At 39.2% G+C, this 16,285-nt stretch overlaps 1 protein-coding gene across 15 annotated transcripts in view; it reads left to right on the forward strand.

Annotated features, from left to right (window-relative positions):
• Positions 1–16,285, forward strand: part of DLGAP1 (DLG associated protein 1) — a 396,907-nt gene that overhangs the window by 355,868 nt on the left and 24,754 nt on the right. For all 15 annotated transcript variants that reach the window (XM_054516701.1, XM_054516658.1, XM_036398012.2 and 12 more), the window contains one exon: positions 13,807–14,180. In XM_054516701.1, the coding sequence (XP_054372676.1) occupies positions 13,807–14,180 (374 nt within the window). The remainder of the gene's footprint in view (positions 1–13,806; positions 14,181–16,285) is intronic.

Consider the following 16,285-nt stretch of genomic DNA (forward strand, 5'->3'; position numbering starts at 1 on the left):
CGTAGGACGTATTTCACACATGGAAGGCTGTGGAAGGTCATGGGAAGCTCAGTTCTTGACCAAGTGGCACACAGCAGTCTCAGAAATGTGAAATATAGCCTTTTTAACCCAATTTTTCTTTTGACAACATGTCTTTTATAAGGGAGAAGGAAGTAATGTGTGCTCAGCTCTCCCTAGTGAGGCTAATACCATAATCTCACTTTTAACTTGTAAAAGTGGAAGTGAGGAAAAGAAGGCTCTGGAGCATTTCAGAGCAGCTTAGGACACAAACTGTAATGCTAATTTAAATTAGAGCGCTTTCCATGCTGAAGGACTCTTAACATGCTAAGCAATGGAACAGGCTCCCTAGGGAAGTGGTGGAGTCACCATCCCTGGAAGTGTTCAAAAACCAAGCAGACGTGGCACTTCATGATAGGGTTTTAATGGGTTGTGTTCTGTTGAAGGTTGGACTTTATAATCTTGAAGATCTTCTCCAACCTTCATGATTCTATGATTCTGTGCCCAACAGACCACAAGCATTCTGTTGTGCAAACATGGCAAGGTTTGAAATTGTTTCTCTCTTTTTCCTTTATCATTATAGAGTTGTTCATAAATAGATATTTGTTTTGCCTTGTAAGAGTCTAAATTCCACTTGATGTGCTTAAAAATAGACACAAATGATTCCACCAGGCATGTATAAAGAGCATAAAGGGTATGCTTTTCCAACTTCACATTTTAAACTTTTATGTAAAGAAAAGTATTTCTATATTTTTTGAATTATGTTAAAGTATTAGAAAATTTAAAAAAGGAAAAAAATTCCTAGACTGGTGACTTTTTACTTGGCTCTAGAGGATTAAAAAATTCCTCACCAGAAGAAAATAGGGAGAAATAAGAAACAATCTTGTCCTGTTGAGATGACATTTTTCTCTTGATAAGCAGGTCAAATCAACAGGTTCCCAATCTCAGAGAAAACTGCTGTGGTGGCCTGCTTGGCTGTAAATACAGAGCACATTCAGCACATGTATGGAAAAGTCAACTGAATGGGATAACAAGAAAAAGATGACTCACCCACAGGACTAAGCATTAAATTCAGGAAAACTGCTAAGTTCCTCTTCATTTTTTGAGTATATTACACTCCTGGTGTATGAGAATTGAACAGCAGTCTTAGACAGAAAAATAAAGGCATTGTATGTGTAATAAGATGCTTTGAAATTATTAAAATGTATTTGTTCATGCTTTTTCTAATCATTGTGTTGTGCCCTGAGAAACAGAAACTAGTTCATGCACACATTTTGTTGCTGTTTTCTTCACCAAGTGACTCAGCCAAAGTATCTTGAATATTGCCCTTTTTAGTCTTTAAAAGCTGAAGGGAGTCAGACCTGCCCAACCTTTGACAGACTCCGAAGAAAACAAAGGTTGTGGGAGAAGACTGCTGGCTCAATGTGCTGTACTGATCTGTAGCAAAGTCTTTCTAACTCTGGAAATTCTCCAAAAGTACTGAGGTTATTCCACAACAGTTCTTCATCTGGAAGCCCTTAATCTCAAATAAAAAATGGGGGTGTAGTGATTCAGTTTAAACCGCTTCCAAAATGCACAATTACTCCAGAGTAATAGCTCTTCTGGAAAGTGTCCAGCTAGCCTCAGCCCATCCTCTCAGTTGGGTGCAGTGCAGCCCTGGATGATGCTGCTGTGACCTAGAGCTAGGCACACTCTGTGTATCCTCTTACATCTCCTGTGATAAAAAGTAAATGATATTAATATTGTTAGTTACAAGAGTTGACTGATTTACTCACTGGAACTGATTTTAATCTTGAATTTTAATTTTTTTTTCCAGTTCACAAATTTTTTGTAAACAGTCATCAGTATAACACATGTATTTGTTTTTCTTTTGTTAACAGGCAGTTTAGGCAAAGCAGACCCTGGCCTGTGGATTATTCATCATCTGTCCATTTTAATTATTTCCTTTTTGTGCTCAGTGATTGGCATTTGACAGTGATGCTGCTCAGGCTCTGTAATTTGATGAGAATAACAAATAATGAGTAACCACATGCTAACCAGGCAGATAGAGGTGCTGGTGTTAAGACAGACATTCTTCAAACATCCGTGCAAACAGAAATTGAGGTCATAGGAAGGTTTTCAAGCAAAGCAGAGATGAACGAAGCAGCCTGAGTTGAACCAGGCTGAGTTGCTCTGTTTAGCATCCTTGGTTTTGACCAACATTCACAGCTATTTGTATTAGTCTGTTTATTTATTAATTTACTTATTTGTTTATTTTTAATGGAACAATTTGTACAAGAGGATCCAGATTTGATTTCTTCCCCTTTCTTTCACATCCTCTAAGCCTGTGGTAACATCCTCAGTCAGAGATTTGGGTTTAACCAGTAAAGTCTCAGAAATGGATTTCAAATCCTAAATAAATACCAAGTCTATATGGGTAATATGGGGGTGTGATAAAAGGCTCTTATTAGAGGGATGACTAAGAAGAGGACGTTTCAGGCTGCGGCAGGAAACTTCAAGGAGAAAACTCAAAACTCAAGTTATAAATTTGATCTTTCTTGCATTTCATGCATAGAGAGGTCTGGAGTGTTAGCCATGTGCATGTGAAATTGTGTGGATTTGTAGGATTCATTTTGTTGGCATGGCACAGATTTTTTCTGTTGGCCTTTTGATCTACAGAAAGCATTTATGTAGTCTAAAGATTCAAAAGGTCTAAATAATTTGAAGTGTCAAAATTTGTTTGGGCTTGTTTGCTTTCTCTTCTTGTGTCTCAAATAGGTGTCTTGGGTTTATCTTTTGACTTAGCCAGCCCAGAATGTCTGGGATTAACTTTTAGCTAAGTCACTACAAAATGCATTATTAACTTTTTTAAGTAAAGATGAGAAACACCAAAATTATTTTGCTGTCTAGAGGTTAGAGAAAAGGGAGGTGCTAATGATGAGCACTAATTCCAAAATCTCTTGCTAAAGTAAACTGTAAGTGGAAAATAAAATGAGTGGTTTGAGAAAGAGTTTATTCTCGTGGTTCTATACTGTGACAATGCTTTTTGTCCTTGTAGAAACTATGTAAAATAAACCCATTATTTTTGCCACTGGGGTGATATGGCACAAATTCAAGGTTTCAGGATCATGATGGCAAGTTTTAAATTTTCTGCTTCTACTGAGTGATTTTTTTTTAAATGAAAAATGAATAAACAAAAAATAAGGAATATAAGCTGTTAGACCATTATCAGGCATGCAGCTAGTGTCTCCAAGGAAGATATGGGGGTTTGTGTCTGACATCTCCTTCAAATTGTGGATCTGTATTGCAGACATTTTTTTTTAATAAATTGAGAAATACATGGAAAGAAATTGCAATGCTTTTCACTCAAACCTTGCTTAAAAGTCACGTAAGACTGGTCTGTCCTCTTTCATGCATGCCAGAGTTACATGAATCTTTCTGTATCTAAATCTCTTCTGGGTGCTAATTCAGGACTCCCAACAATAAGTGATTTTTGTGCTCAGATTTACTGAAATGCTCTTATCTCTACACTATCATGACTGTAAATGAGATGTCGCTATTTTTTGTGCTCAGGGCACTTGGGCTGATCATTAGGATTTTTTCACATTAAGAGTATTTTCAGCTGACTTGTTGCATTATTAAGTAGGACCCTTGTCATAAAAACAAGCAAATAGCTGAAAGGATGAGGTCATTCATGGTGACCTCAGACCTGTCACTGAGCAAGGATGTAACTTGTTCATTAGAATGCAAAATGAGAGGACAGAAATCGGGGTTTGGGTTTCAATTCCTCTCAACACCAAATGTGTATTTCAAATGTATTTTTCATATGCATTGTTCACCAAACAATTCAATTTTTTCAAGTTAATTCAAGAAAAGTGCTGACATTCTCAAGTCTGTTTTACCCTTTTACCTGAAATTAGGCCAAAGATAAGTATAATTTCTTGTGTAAACACTCTGTCTACATTTCCTCCTTATTTGAGACGGGATCGGATTTTCCCTCACAGTGCTAGAGGATCTGCCCTGACAGGTGACTTTTTGCAGGTCATCTGATAACCCTGTCAGCAGAGGCAGAACTTTTGAGCTGGGGCATAATTCTCTCTCTCAGGTGACAAGTCACTGTTCAGCCTAGAGCACAGATTTAGCTGTAATTTTCCTCTTTTCCTCCCTTCTTCCTGCAGCGAGCACCTCTTGCTTTTGGCTTTGGTTTGGATTTTTTAGGAAATACATGAGCATAATTTGCTTGTTTTAGACATTCCTGCTCGGATTGGATCACCCTAAAAGTGATAAGCGTGCTGAAAAATGCAGTACTGGCTGCTTAAAAACAAGTCAGTACTTCCCTGTCTGAACAGATGTTCTTGCTCAACAGGCACGTGATACTTTTCTTCCTGAAACCTGGTTTTCTACAGTTATGTTTATAAGGATTTTGTCTATGAGAATAGCATGGTGTGCTGTTATACTTGCATAGGTTTTTCAACCCTGTAGTGTTGTACTGAAATTCACAGTAAAATAGTTGAAATCAGTTCTTGTGGTGCTTCACAGCACTTCATAGTAGTTAAAAAGTTGTTCCTATTGTTTTTATCAATTTTATCACATTCTTCTTTTAGTTGACATTGGCTTCTATTTTCTGGTCTTTGGCACTCATGGAGTTTCTTCCCAACATCCATCTGATTAAAATACAGCAGCCCTTCATCATCACTGTCATTTGAATAACTTTTTACTCTTAGACAAACTATTTAATAAAAACTTATACATCAAGTAGCATAAAACAAGATCTTCAAAACTCAAATGTTGACTTTTGAGAAAATGTCTAGGAAGTAACTCCTTGGTGGCACCAAGTACTGAGAAAAAAAAAAAAAAACAACATATAGTTTGTTTTTAAGGGTTTAAAGAGATTTGAGTTAATTGCTAGATCAGGGGACAAAGTGCTTTCTGCTCTGAGGAATCACAACCTATACTCAGCAGCATCATAAAGTAGTTTGATTAATAAAGTAGGTGTATTGTACCAAAAACAGTAAATCCCACCTCATATAGTCTGTATTAAATGCATTTAATTAGTCTATATCAGAGCAATGACTTTCTTATTTCTTAAAATCTTCTGAACAGCCTTAGGGTTGAATAGCATGTAAAACTGGTGTATCTACATTTCTGTATTTGCTGTGTATACCCGTCCCCTAATGACTGGATGAATATAACTGTCCTATACGTGTATGTATGTGTATTATTTTTATACATATATACATATATACACACACACACACACACAGAGATGTCTTATAAGACATAACTTTCCCATTGTGGGTCAGCTTTGAAAATTTCGTTAATAACAATACATTAGAACAATGCATGTTCATTGTGTTCTCTGGTTTAGTGTAGTTTTAAAAAAACCCCAAATATAAAAGTAAGCAAACCATGCAGGCACAAATGAACTCAAATACAGCAACCCTGAAAACTGATTATGATGCAGAAAATTAAATTTCACAATTTCTTACTAGGTTAAATGATACTTATACATTTTTACTGGATTCAAATGGATATAGCTGATAACAATGTACAGCTTGTTTGCATGCCATGGCATAAAAGGAAATCACTTCAAAATCATTGAACTGATGCAGTTAATTGCTATAAATTATTTGAAAGAATCACTCTTATTCCCTTCATTTTCATTTAAGCTTTAAAAAAGACATTAACAGTTATATTCACTTCTAGGTATGTCCACATCAGGGGTGGGTTTGCAGCAATTTAAACTAATTAATTTCTAAGCCAATTTAGATGCATCACTAATCAAATTCCATGAGACCAGCTTGATACCAATGTGTGCAATAATACAGAATTCTGCTTACCCTACCTTAAGTTTATTAAGTATTCAGAAAACCACTGGGAATAAAAACCAGTAAAAACTTGTTTTCTTGCTAACAGCAGCAGCAAACCAAGAAAGTATATTTCCAGACTGTGATTTCTTATACAGAAATCACACTTTGAAATGTCAATACCCCAGCCAAGTGTTGCCTTTTGAAAGTTAGCTGCAGTGAACAGCTTAAAAGAAAATCCTTGCCATAATGTTGAAAAGAGTGATGCAACATTAATACCTAGCTAACTTAAATGCTACATGATCAGATTACTCAGAGATAACTGGCTTGCTTAAGTCCCCTCTAGGCTCACAGGTTGGTTTCTGGGATTCAGGGATTCAGAAGGGGAGGATCCTAATTATTCTTTAGTCCGACCTCCTGTGACTAGAGCTATACAATTTCAACTTGCAATTTCTCAATCAAATTTGTGACAAGCTCCTCCTAAAATGACTGACAGGAAAACTTGCTTTACCATCAGTATGCCACCATGAAAGGATGAGACATTGGCAGCAGAGAAGCAGAGACTCAGGAAGGACAAAATGTAGTTCTTCTTAACAAACTGTGAAGGAAGGCACATCACACAGTACTTGCTTCAGTAAAGATCAGGAGATTGTTACTTATATGGGGGCTTGTTTCTGCCCACACATCTGCCTTGATGTATCTCCAGGTTTGATAGGGTTTAAGCCTCCTGGATGCTCAGATATTAACTATTCCTTCTGTAACTGAAGGGACAGCATATAAACAAGAGTGTATTAATATGGGCAGCACCAGTGGTTACTACTCTTACATGATAATTTCAAGAAATAGCACCTACAGTGACATGCCCAAACATGGTGGGATGTGTGGGCTCCACTATGGCACACTGACTTCTGGCATGTTAAAAGAGCTACTGATAAGGTCTGGAAATTTGGTTTTATATTCATAGTTTGGGTGAGAATCCAAAGCCAATTTAGAAATGTAATCAAGACACAGGTTTTTGAGTTATGAGCACCAGGAACTTGCAAGGTGCACTTGTAGACAAAGTCTTTACATTCTACTGTTACTCAGTAGGCAAAAGAATAAGTGGTGAATTCTTCAGAGCATGCTCAATTTCAAAACTTCTAAATACACCTTCTAACTACAGTGACTAGATACTTGCAGACTGTTCAACCCCCTGTGTTTCTGAAAATCTTGGGTTTGGTTCTTGTGCTGTGTTTTTACATAAAGATCTGTTTACATAGATGTGTCTGTATTTGGTTAGCACCACTACACATTTTTTTTTTTAAATGCACATTTTGTTTTATTAACATTATTGCCAAGGGGAAAATATGTAAATTCTGAAGCTCGAGAGTGTTGCAGTAACACATAACAAAGTATTATATCAAAGTGCCAGTGAAGTTGCTTACTGGAAAATATATAGGAAAAGAATCTGATTTCATTAAGCTGAATATTATTACATTTATTTATTGTTACACATTCTTGATCTAAGCGGGATAAACTACCATATTTCACAAGGTTTTCCTTGTTTTCCATAAATTCCTTTTACAAAATTAAAGTACTGATATTCAAAAAGCTTGTTAATTTCTTACCATGATGATTTTATGACATGTAGGTTCTGAAACATAAAGTACTTTTAAGTACCCTATTTTTATCTAAAATTATAAGATTTTGTGTTTTCAATTACTGCTCCAGTATGGGGGGAAATAAAGTTTTGGCCAAGTGCAGAAAGCATTTGAATGGTTTTCTAGTCTTAGTTTAAGTAACAGATCAAGCAGTGTTTCCCCAATTTTCTCAGAAAAAGGTGCTGTAGCTGTGAAAAAATTGTAAATAATTCACATGCTGACTAAAAAAGACCACTCTGCTATACTGTTTTTCTTTTTTCTTTTCCTTCATCATGTTTCATTGCATGTAGAGGTTGATATCCTGTATCAGAGACTTTCTACCATGACTGTACTGAAGCATTTGAATCTTCAAATCTATAGGAGAGACTCTGTCCTGAACAGACTCACATCCGTATCCTTGAAGTTCTTGGTGGTGTTTTTCCAGACACTTTGTTTTTAGCCAAAGGTTAGGGGCAAGGCCAAAACTGTTTCTCTTCTCATTTCTCTCAGCCTGACTGAATTTCAGCAGGTATATATGATACCTGATTGCACCTATCTATAAATAGAGCCAAGTGCTAATTGCTTGACACCAGTAAAGTTCACAAGTTTTGGGAGTTAAATATTGTAAGCCATCAGCGATCCACTCTGGGTAATAACTTTCAGTTAATGTGAAATCTTTTTTCCAGAGATTCAGTTGTTTATAGACTCCTGACTTTTGGGCCACAAGAGTTGAATTGCTTAAGTTGTGTGCTGCTAATGTACTGGTCATTTTTATAGAGAGAGAAGTTCAGCAGCAGCTGTGTAGTACAAGAAGTGGGTCTCCTAGGAAGCCGACATGCCCTGGATTTTGTCTGTGCATCCATAATTTGTGATAATATCCTAGTGATAAATTGCATTTAGCAGACACCTTTGGCTGCCTCACCTGTTCTCTGCACAATAATTCAGCTTCCCTGGGATAACAATTAAGCTTCTGACTGGCATCAGCAGCTTCCAGCATAAGAAATTAAAAGGAGAAAAAAATCTGCTGGAGAAATATTCACCTGTCATCCACTGGGTATGCACATGCAGATTTTCCAACTCAATTCATTTGAAATGCAGGATGAGCCATATTTAGTCTCACCTTCAGGAGATCCTTCACTGTATCCAGCTGGGAAGCTGGAGGCACACTACTTGCAAACAAAAATGTCCAAACTTATGAAAAGGTCACCAGCAATGGCTTTAAACCTTCAAGTACATGGGATATTAAGTCTGTGGTGGTATTGTGTGCCATAAAAATAGTTTAAATACATTGTATAAATTTCTGCCGGATTTTAGTTTTTTTTTTAATTTTGCCTGTTTCCTAAGCCAGTGAAGCTTAGGCTTTCATCAAATCAGGTATCAGCTTGGCGGTGAGGGAGGTCTGGAAAAAGCATGGCCTTGGCAGAATTCCTGATGGTGTGGTATCTAGACTTCAGTAGTTCTCATTTGGGATAATGACATCCATAACTCACTGTGGTATTATTCCCTGGGGCAATTTAAAACTTCTTGTAAAAATCTTTGCTTCAGTTTTGTAATAGTAAATCTCTACATCCTGAGAAACCATCTGCTTAGTTTTTTATTAAGATAATGCATGCTCTGTTTTCATACCAATTTTTTGCATGTAAAAATAACAATACAGGATCTGAAACCCTACTTTCAAGTATTCCCCCCAAATCTCAAAAACATAAGGAAATATGTGTATGGTTTGAGTCCAACAAGCCAAATCGAGCACTGCCCCTCTAAACCCAGAGGCTGCAGTACTGAAGCTTAGGTCTGCTGAGACCTGCCTGTATGTGTGGTTTTTGTGGGGCAGTTGTGTGAGGTACAAGGGCACCACTGTTAACACACCCATTCAACAGACAGTAAATCAGAAGACTGAGGTCCATCTGTGCAGCATGGAAGAATTCCTGGTTTTTACCCTCATACTTAGTTGTGTGTGAGTGAGAATCATTGACTCATAGAATGGTTTGAGTTGAAAGTGATCTTAAAGATCATCTCGTTCCAATCCCTGTGTCATGGGCAGGGACACTACCCACTAGACCAGGTTACTCAGGCTCCCATCCAACCCAGCCTTGAGCACTTCCAGGGGTGGCACATCCATACGTTCTCTGGGCAACCTCCAGTCCCTCACCATCCTTGGAGTCAATTCTGCTTAGCATCTAATTTAACCCTGCCCTCTTTCAGTTTAAAAGTACTGCCCTTTGCCTGTCACTATCTGCTCATATAAAAAATCCCCTTCCCTCCTTCATAAGATACTGGAAGGCCAATCTGGTTGGAGCTCTCCTGAGCACCCGTTCACTCAGTTAAAAATTTGTGTTTGCATGCTGATGTTTATTCCCGAGGGCTCATCTCCTCTAGTGAGCATGTTTAAACAACTGAAGTACAATGAAACATTCAAATTCAAGCCTTTATTATTATGCAATCTGGGATTATTTTTTTATCATTAGACTTCCTTCTGAACTGGGTGGTTGACACTCCCTGTTCCAAATTCCTGTCTCATGAGCTAGTTGTTTGGAAATACTGGCTAGGAAGACAAAACCCGTAGCTTCTTCTTTTTTATTTATTTTTTTTTTAATCTGGAGAAAGTGGGTTTTTTTCACTAGGTATTTGGGATTAAACTGTAACCTGAAGGCAATACACAGAAATAGGGTAAAGATCAAAAGGAAAAGGAGACCATAACTTGGAGGACTGATACACTGGAAATAGTGAGCCTGATTCAAAGTGGTCTGGCTGTCTGAGGATTCTTGTGCATGACTTAACTAGTTTCTGGATTAAACCTTGCATATGCCCTAGGAAAGGAATGTGTACCTGCTTCAGCAGCATGTGCTCTCTGGAAAAAAACGTGGAAACTAGTCTATGTTGTGTCAAACTGAGGTTCTTTTACTATTCAGAACAAGAGATTTCTGATTAACTCCATATCTAAACAATTTTAATGATTCACGAGACTACTTTGACTTGACTCTCCAGTCAGATCAGTTTCTGTACAGAACTTCACTCCTTGATCTACGTCCAAGAACATATTTATCAGGGAATTTATACAGCCCTTTAAATTCACTTCCTTGTGTGAATTAAACCAGCTTTCATACTTTGCAAGTTCCCTGTGTGTGAAGTGACGATTGCTCCAAATTTTTTACGTGTCCTGTGGTCCTGTCGTGCTCTCCCTTGAGGTCCTCCTGCCGCAGGAGAGCTGGAGGGATGAGTGCAGGGGAACGCACCGCAGTGGATGTGCTCTCCCTGCACCGACTGAATGCTCAGGCTCTCCTGGCTGGACACGGAGAGCGCCAGCCTCTCGATAATTTTCTCGGGGAGGACTCGTTTTGTTTTTCGGGCAGCTTAGCATTCAAAACACCGTGGCCACTTGAAGAGCCGCAGATACTTCAGGTGCCCTGAACAGGCTGCCAGGTACTTGAAGGCTCATGAAGAAGAGTTGCTGCCCCAAAAGACTTTCATTGCCGTGCCTCGGTGGCTCGGAGGGCCCGGGCAGCTCCAAGGCTTTCATTGCCGTGCCTCGGTGGCTCGGAGGGCCCGGCCAGCTCCAAGGGTTTCCTTGCTGTGCCTCAGCGGCTCGGAGGGCCTGGCCATCCCCAAGGCTTTCATGGCTGTGCCTCAGCAGCTCTGAGGGCCCGGCCAGCTCCAAGGCTTTCCTTGCTGTTCCTCAGCAGCTCGGCCAGCTCCGGCATTGGGAGCAGCTGCCTTCGAGAGTGGTGGCGGCGGCCCCGGCATTGTTTTTGTGTCATTTCTGCAGAGGAGTGGCAGGAGCTTACATCATTTCCAGTAATGAAGTGCCTGGGGTTCTTTTATGACTTGCACACTCTGCTTCTCTGGAGCTGTACAGTATGTGCTGCGTGACTCCAGGAAACCGAGGATTTGTTTTGACTTGCTAAAAGAACGTTTTGCTATTTCTCTTTACAATTTCACCATGTGACTTGTCAGTTCTCTCCCCCTCTTAAGAATAACTTCAGATTTAATTAGCTGAGTGCAAACATCTTTCATGGCGGTGTGGATTATACTCCTCATTGAGTACATTTACCAACAGAATGAAAGACAACTTAATCAGGCAATTCTGTATTTGTACTGCTGTGTCCAGAGAACATGGTAGCTGTCAATAGACAGCTGCTATTGACTTTCTTTCTGGTGCAGGATGCCCAGTGATGGGGGGACCTGTCTTGTTAAGGCTTGCTCTTTGGTTCTGATGCTCTCTCTCCTACCTAAGACACCTTTTCAAGTGTGCTTCATTATCATTTCCCTCTCTGCTGTGTAAGAAAAATGATACTTATGTGCCATTCTGGGATGTACTGAAGGTGCTGGCATGTCTCCAGAAGTTCCCCAGTACCCCTCCTAGCATATTTTAAATGGTACAATTTATACTTTGCTGAATTGCAAAGTGGCATTGCTCATGAACCTCCATTTGACAAGTTTGGCAGCAACTTCCCAAAGTGTTACCTGGATATATGCATGTGTGTGTGTGCTTTGAATTCCTCTGCGCTGAATTTCAGTTTGCATTTCCACAACTCAGAGAACATTCTCCTGACCATGAACTACCTGGAATATTTCTGGGGTATCCTGACTCCACAATTCTCCATGAGTCCTGGATTACATGACTGTGCTGCAGCAACAGCAGCTGGTTTACCTGCATGTGCTGTCACAACAAATGCTTTTTGACAGAACCAAAACCAGTGACAAACAGCAAAACATTTATAATCTCCTTTGTAAAACTGTCATCCCTTCTGTTAGTTCCAGGTATTGACCTTGTCATGAGCACTTTATAAAACACCTTTAACTCTACTAACTATTCACTTCCCCAGAGTTAAAAATTGACAAGTCCATTTTTAGACATCTCTCAGAGATGCCGTTGTTTCAGTTTGATTCTTCAGAAGTGAATCATAGTTTCAAAACCCTCACTACCTGAAACACTCTTTTTTTCCATTAGTATTCAACATGTTTAACATGGGTTCAGACATGTTATTAGAAACTTATACTAGAGTCCTTTAAAAAAATCCTGTGTGATTTCATGCCCTGGAAGCACCTTTCACACTGTAACTATTCCTACAGCTATGGGGAGATATGAGGCATATGGATGTGAGCTAGTCAAATTAATACCATAATGGCTTCTGGCTCGACAAGCAGGTACAGTACAAACAGAGAGCAGAACAGCTGTAGCAGAGTTACCTTTTATGTGGGTGGCATAGACGTCTGCCAGTTAAAATGATCTGATGAATCATTTCTTGCCATATGATTACTGTTAATAAGAATTTATGTTAACAAGTTTGTGTCTGAACTTTGCACAGGTTCATGCCTGCATTTTATTTTGTTAAAAAATAGAGCATATCATGGTTGTTTTTTGTTCTTAATGGGCTTTCTTTCCTCCCTTGAAAGCATTCCAGGACTTCAATAATGCAGAGCTGCCAACTAACCCTTAAAGGAAGATGTTGTAATCTCCATATAGCGCTTTCTCTATGTAGTTCTGTATATACAGAACAATAATTTTAACCTGGGAACGTCAAGCTAAACTTATAACTCCACATAGCAGCACTTACAAAGAGAGTGTGGCCTTCAAAATATGAACTTTTATTAAAGTGTTTGTTATTGCATACTTTTATACTTACACTTTACCACTGACTGTCATGTTTTAGCCATTGACTACATTACACTGACTCCCTGTGTGTAAAATCAAGCAAATTTTTTTTCCAGAACTGATGTTATATTTATGGTGAGAAATTAGGCATGGCAAAATGTTCTTTTAAGTATGTCCTCAATAACTTACAAAGCATTTCAAAGTATTTGAGAAGTCTGTGCAACAAGTGAGACATTTTATAGAAAGAAATACACAAGTCCAAGCATGGTGAGTGTTAACAAACTTTGATAAAGGATGATTTGAGAATCTCTCTCTCATCAGAAAATTGTGGTTTGAAATTCTGCACATAGTAGGACAGTGTAGAGAGACAGAAAACAATTGCAATAAAACTGCTTGAAATACAGTTTAGCTGGGATAAGTGGTTGGAGACATCATCCTTGTGAATCTTGTTTGGGAGCCATAAGCAGAACAAACGTTTTGGTGGAAAGTCTTGTTCCCCTTAGAACAGTTAGTAGAAAATATATTGAGGAAAACAATCCTAAAAAGACTAAGGAGGAACTTAGCAAATAGATACCTTCTTTCCCAATTTGCCCTACTAGCAATTCTGCCTCTCACATAGGAGGAATGGAAGACACTGATAAGCAGGGCATTACTATTGGCACTTAGATGGACTTTTGGGGGCTCTTTGGCTAACAGCCTCCTCCTTGCTCACCTCTGCTCTGTCCATGCTTATTGATGCTTTGAGATCACGTTTGCACCCATCTTCCGCATTTTTTCAGCATCAACAAGAACTCTGCTATGTTTTTTCCAGTGTCATCCTGCATTACCACCTACAAGAAGACGCCGCCTCCAGTCCCACCGAGAACCACCACCAAACCCTTTATTTCCATCACAGCCCAGAGCAGCACAGAGTCTGCCCAAGATGCCTACATGGATGGGCATGGACAGAGGGGAGATATCATCAGCCAGTCTGGACTTAGCAACTCCACGGAAAGCCTGGACAGTATGAAGGCACTGACAGCTGCTATTGAAGCTGCCAATGCGCAGATCCACGGCCCTGCAAGCCAACATGTGGGGAACAATACTGCCACTGTCACCACCACCACAACCATTGCCACTGTTGCAGTAGAAGATAGGAAGAAAGACCATTTCAAGAAAAACAGATGCTTATCTATTGGAATACAGGTACAGTATTACAGTGTTATAAAGCATATGCATTATATGCTTGCCATTGTTTTGGATTCCTACATCTGGTTTACTGCTCATTATACAATGTTTTGTATATTTTTCTTCCTGTCCTGACAGGTACCTATGTAGAACTTGCACCAGCATAATCATTCTGCATGGTACTAATGATGTTTTCCTAATTTATCATAAATACATCAGATGCAAGCATTTGTTTGAGTCTCTGTGCTACTTGTTATTCAGCTCTGTTAAATTACACACATGAGCACTAATCTATGAATCATAACACAGCGGGGGTCAGAAAGGCATGAATTAAATCATTGAAAGGGAATGTGTAAAACAATGATTTACATTACACTACCACCAAAAAAATATTTTCATCCAGCCTCACTGAATTAATTGTTGCTGCTTATTCATGCATTTCATAATGACTGGTAGCCACTTGAATGAGGCAGCATTGTTCCTATCTCAGCCTCAGGAACAGAAGATAAGTTCCTTCTGATTTGCCCTTGTTAAAGAAAATTACATTTTGTTACCTCTAGTGGAATGAAAGAAGAAAACTAACCCTGCTAAAGTTCATTCATGTTTACAGAAAGGACAAGAGTAAATAAATTAGTCTGGTGTAATCAGCTTTCTTAATTTATCTTTTCCACCCCCTACTCCCCCCCACCAAAGAAAAAAAAAAAGATGTGCATAGGACTCCCAACTATCTGTTTGCAGAATTAGCTTTTGTAAGAAAGTGCTTGAACTTAAAATCAACTGAGAATCAACACAAGTTTTGACAGGAGATGAATCTTGAGCAAATAGAATAGCAATCCACAGCTTATCAGCCTTCACAGGAAGACAGAAATATTTTTTTCTTGCAGAAGGTAGTTGTAAGCACAGCACTCTGTGCCTGGACAGGCTTATCTGATTAGCAAAGTCTAAGAATTTACCATGAAATCTCTACATCACCCTGATGAGATAGATGAGAGGTGCTGTGCTGAAGTATGCCATCCCAGGGGTAGCTGCTGGAGAAGCTGTGACTTTTCTCTCAATTCGTCTTGGAAGGGCAATAATAACTGTTGCCTGTGGGTTCAGTTCACTGTCTTTGTTGTAGACTTTTACTGCTTCAGAGCTGTTTGTTTTGGGTATTTTCTGAAAGAAGGGCTGATGTTCAGTGTTAAACACAGGAGAAAGATTGAGGTGGGACAGGGTAGAGAAAAACTCCTCTGTTATGTATTCTCATTCCCAGACAAGCCTAAGATGCCATTATATTATTGTAATCCCTTATTTCACCAATCCAAGAAACCAAGACTTCTTAGCAAAGACCCTGCAAAGCAATGGGTACAAAGAAATAATTTCCATGTTTGTGGAAGCCAAAATGATCAATGGTAATGTGAATCATGGTTCTTGAGAGACCATCTCCCTGCTATCTCTTCTTAAAGTAGTGTTGCAAGTAACAAATGCTGCTTTTGAAAGGTATAGAGGCCTCAGTTTCCTGAGATCTGAAGAAAACAGAGCTCCATATGCTCTTCAAGCTTTTGACAATCTCCCTCTTAAACTTTGAAGTTTACAGATGACCACTATAATCATAGGATAATCATGAAATCTGGGGATGGTACGTGAGAGTCTGCCAAGGCAGGCTTTGTGTACAAACCCATGAAGACGTGGTACAAACCACCTGAAGCTGGGATGACATGAAGTGAAACCCTCAGCAGTGATGCAGCCTTACAGAATTCCTGCCTGTGTGTGGTGCCACCCTCACAGCTGTGCACATCAATGAGCTTTTTAAAGTCAGACAGGCTTCACAGATAAAAGAAACTGACTTCACTAGTCTGCTGTCTGATCCATTTTGCAGCATCATTGCACAAGCAGTCATGCTGGTACAGCTGAAGGGGTAGTGTGGGAGTAGAAATACCTTAGATAGGTGTTGATGCCAGAAATTACTTCTCTTACAAACAACTGCCCTAAAGGAGGTAGGTACACTGTCAGCCCTCTGACTGGCAGTAGAGTCAGTCTCTCTTCACTGAGTAAAGGGAGCCTAGTCCAGGCTTAGTCTGAGCTCAGACCAAGTATACACCTTGATGATAGTTCAACCCATCTCTGTAAAGCAGCACAAGCTG

This window comes from Molothrus ater, chromosome 1 (genome assembly GCF_012460135.2).
Source record: "Molothrus ater isolate BHLD 08-10-18 breed brown headed cowbird chromosome 1, BPBGC_Mater_1.1, whole genome shotgun sequence".
Taxonomy (NCBI): Eukaryota; Metazoa; Chordata; class Aves; order Passeriformes; family Icteridae; genus Molothrus; species Molothrus ater.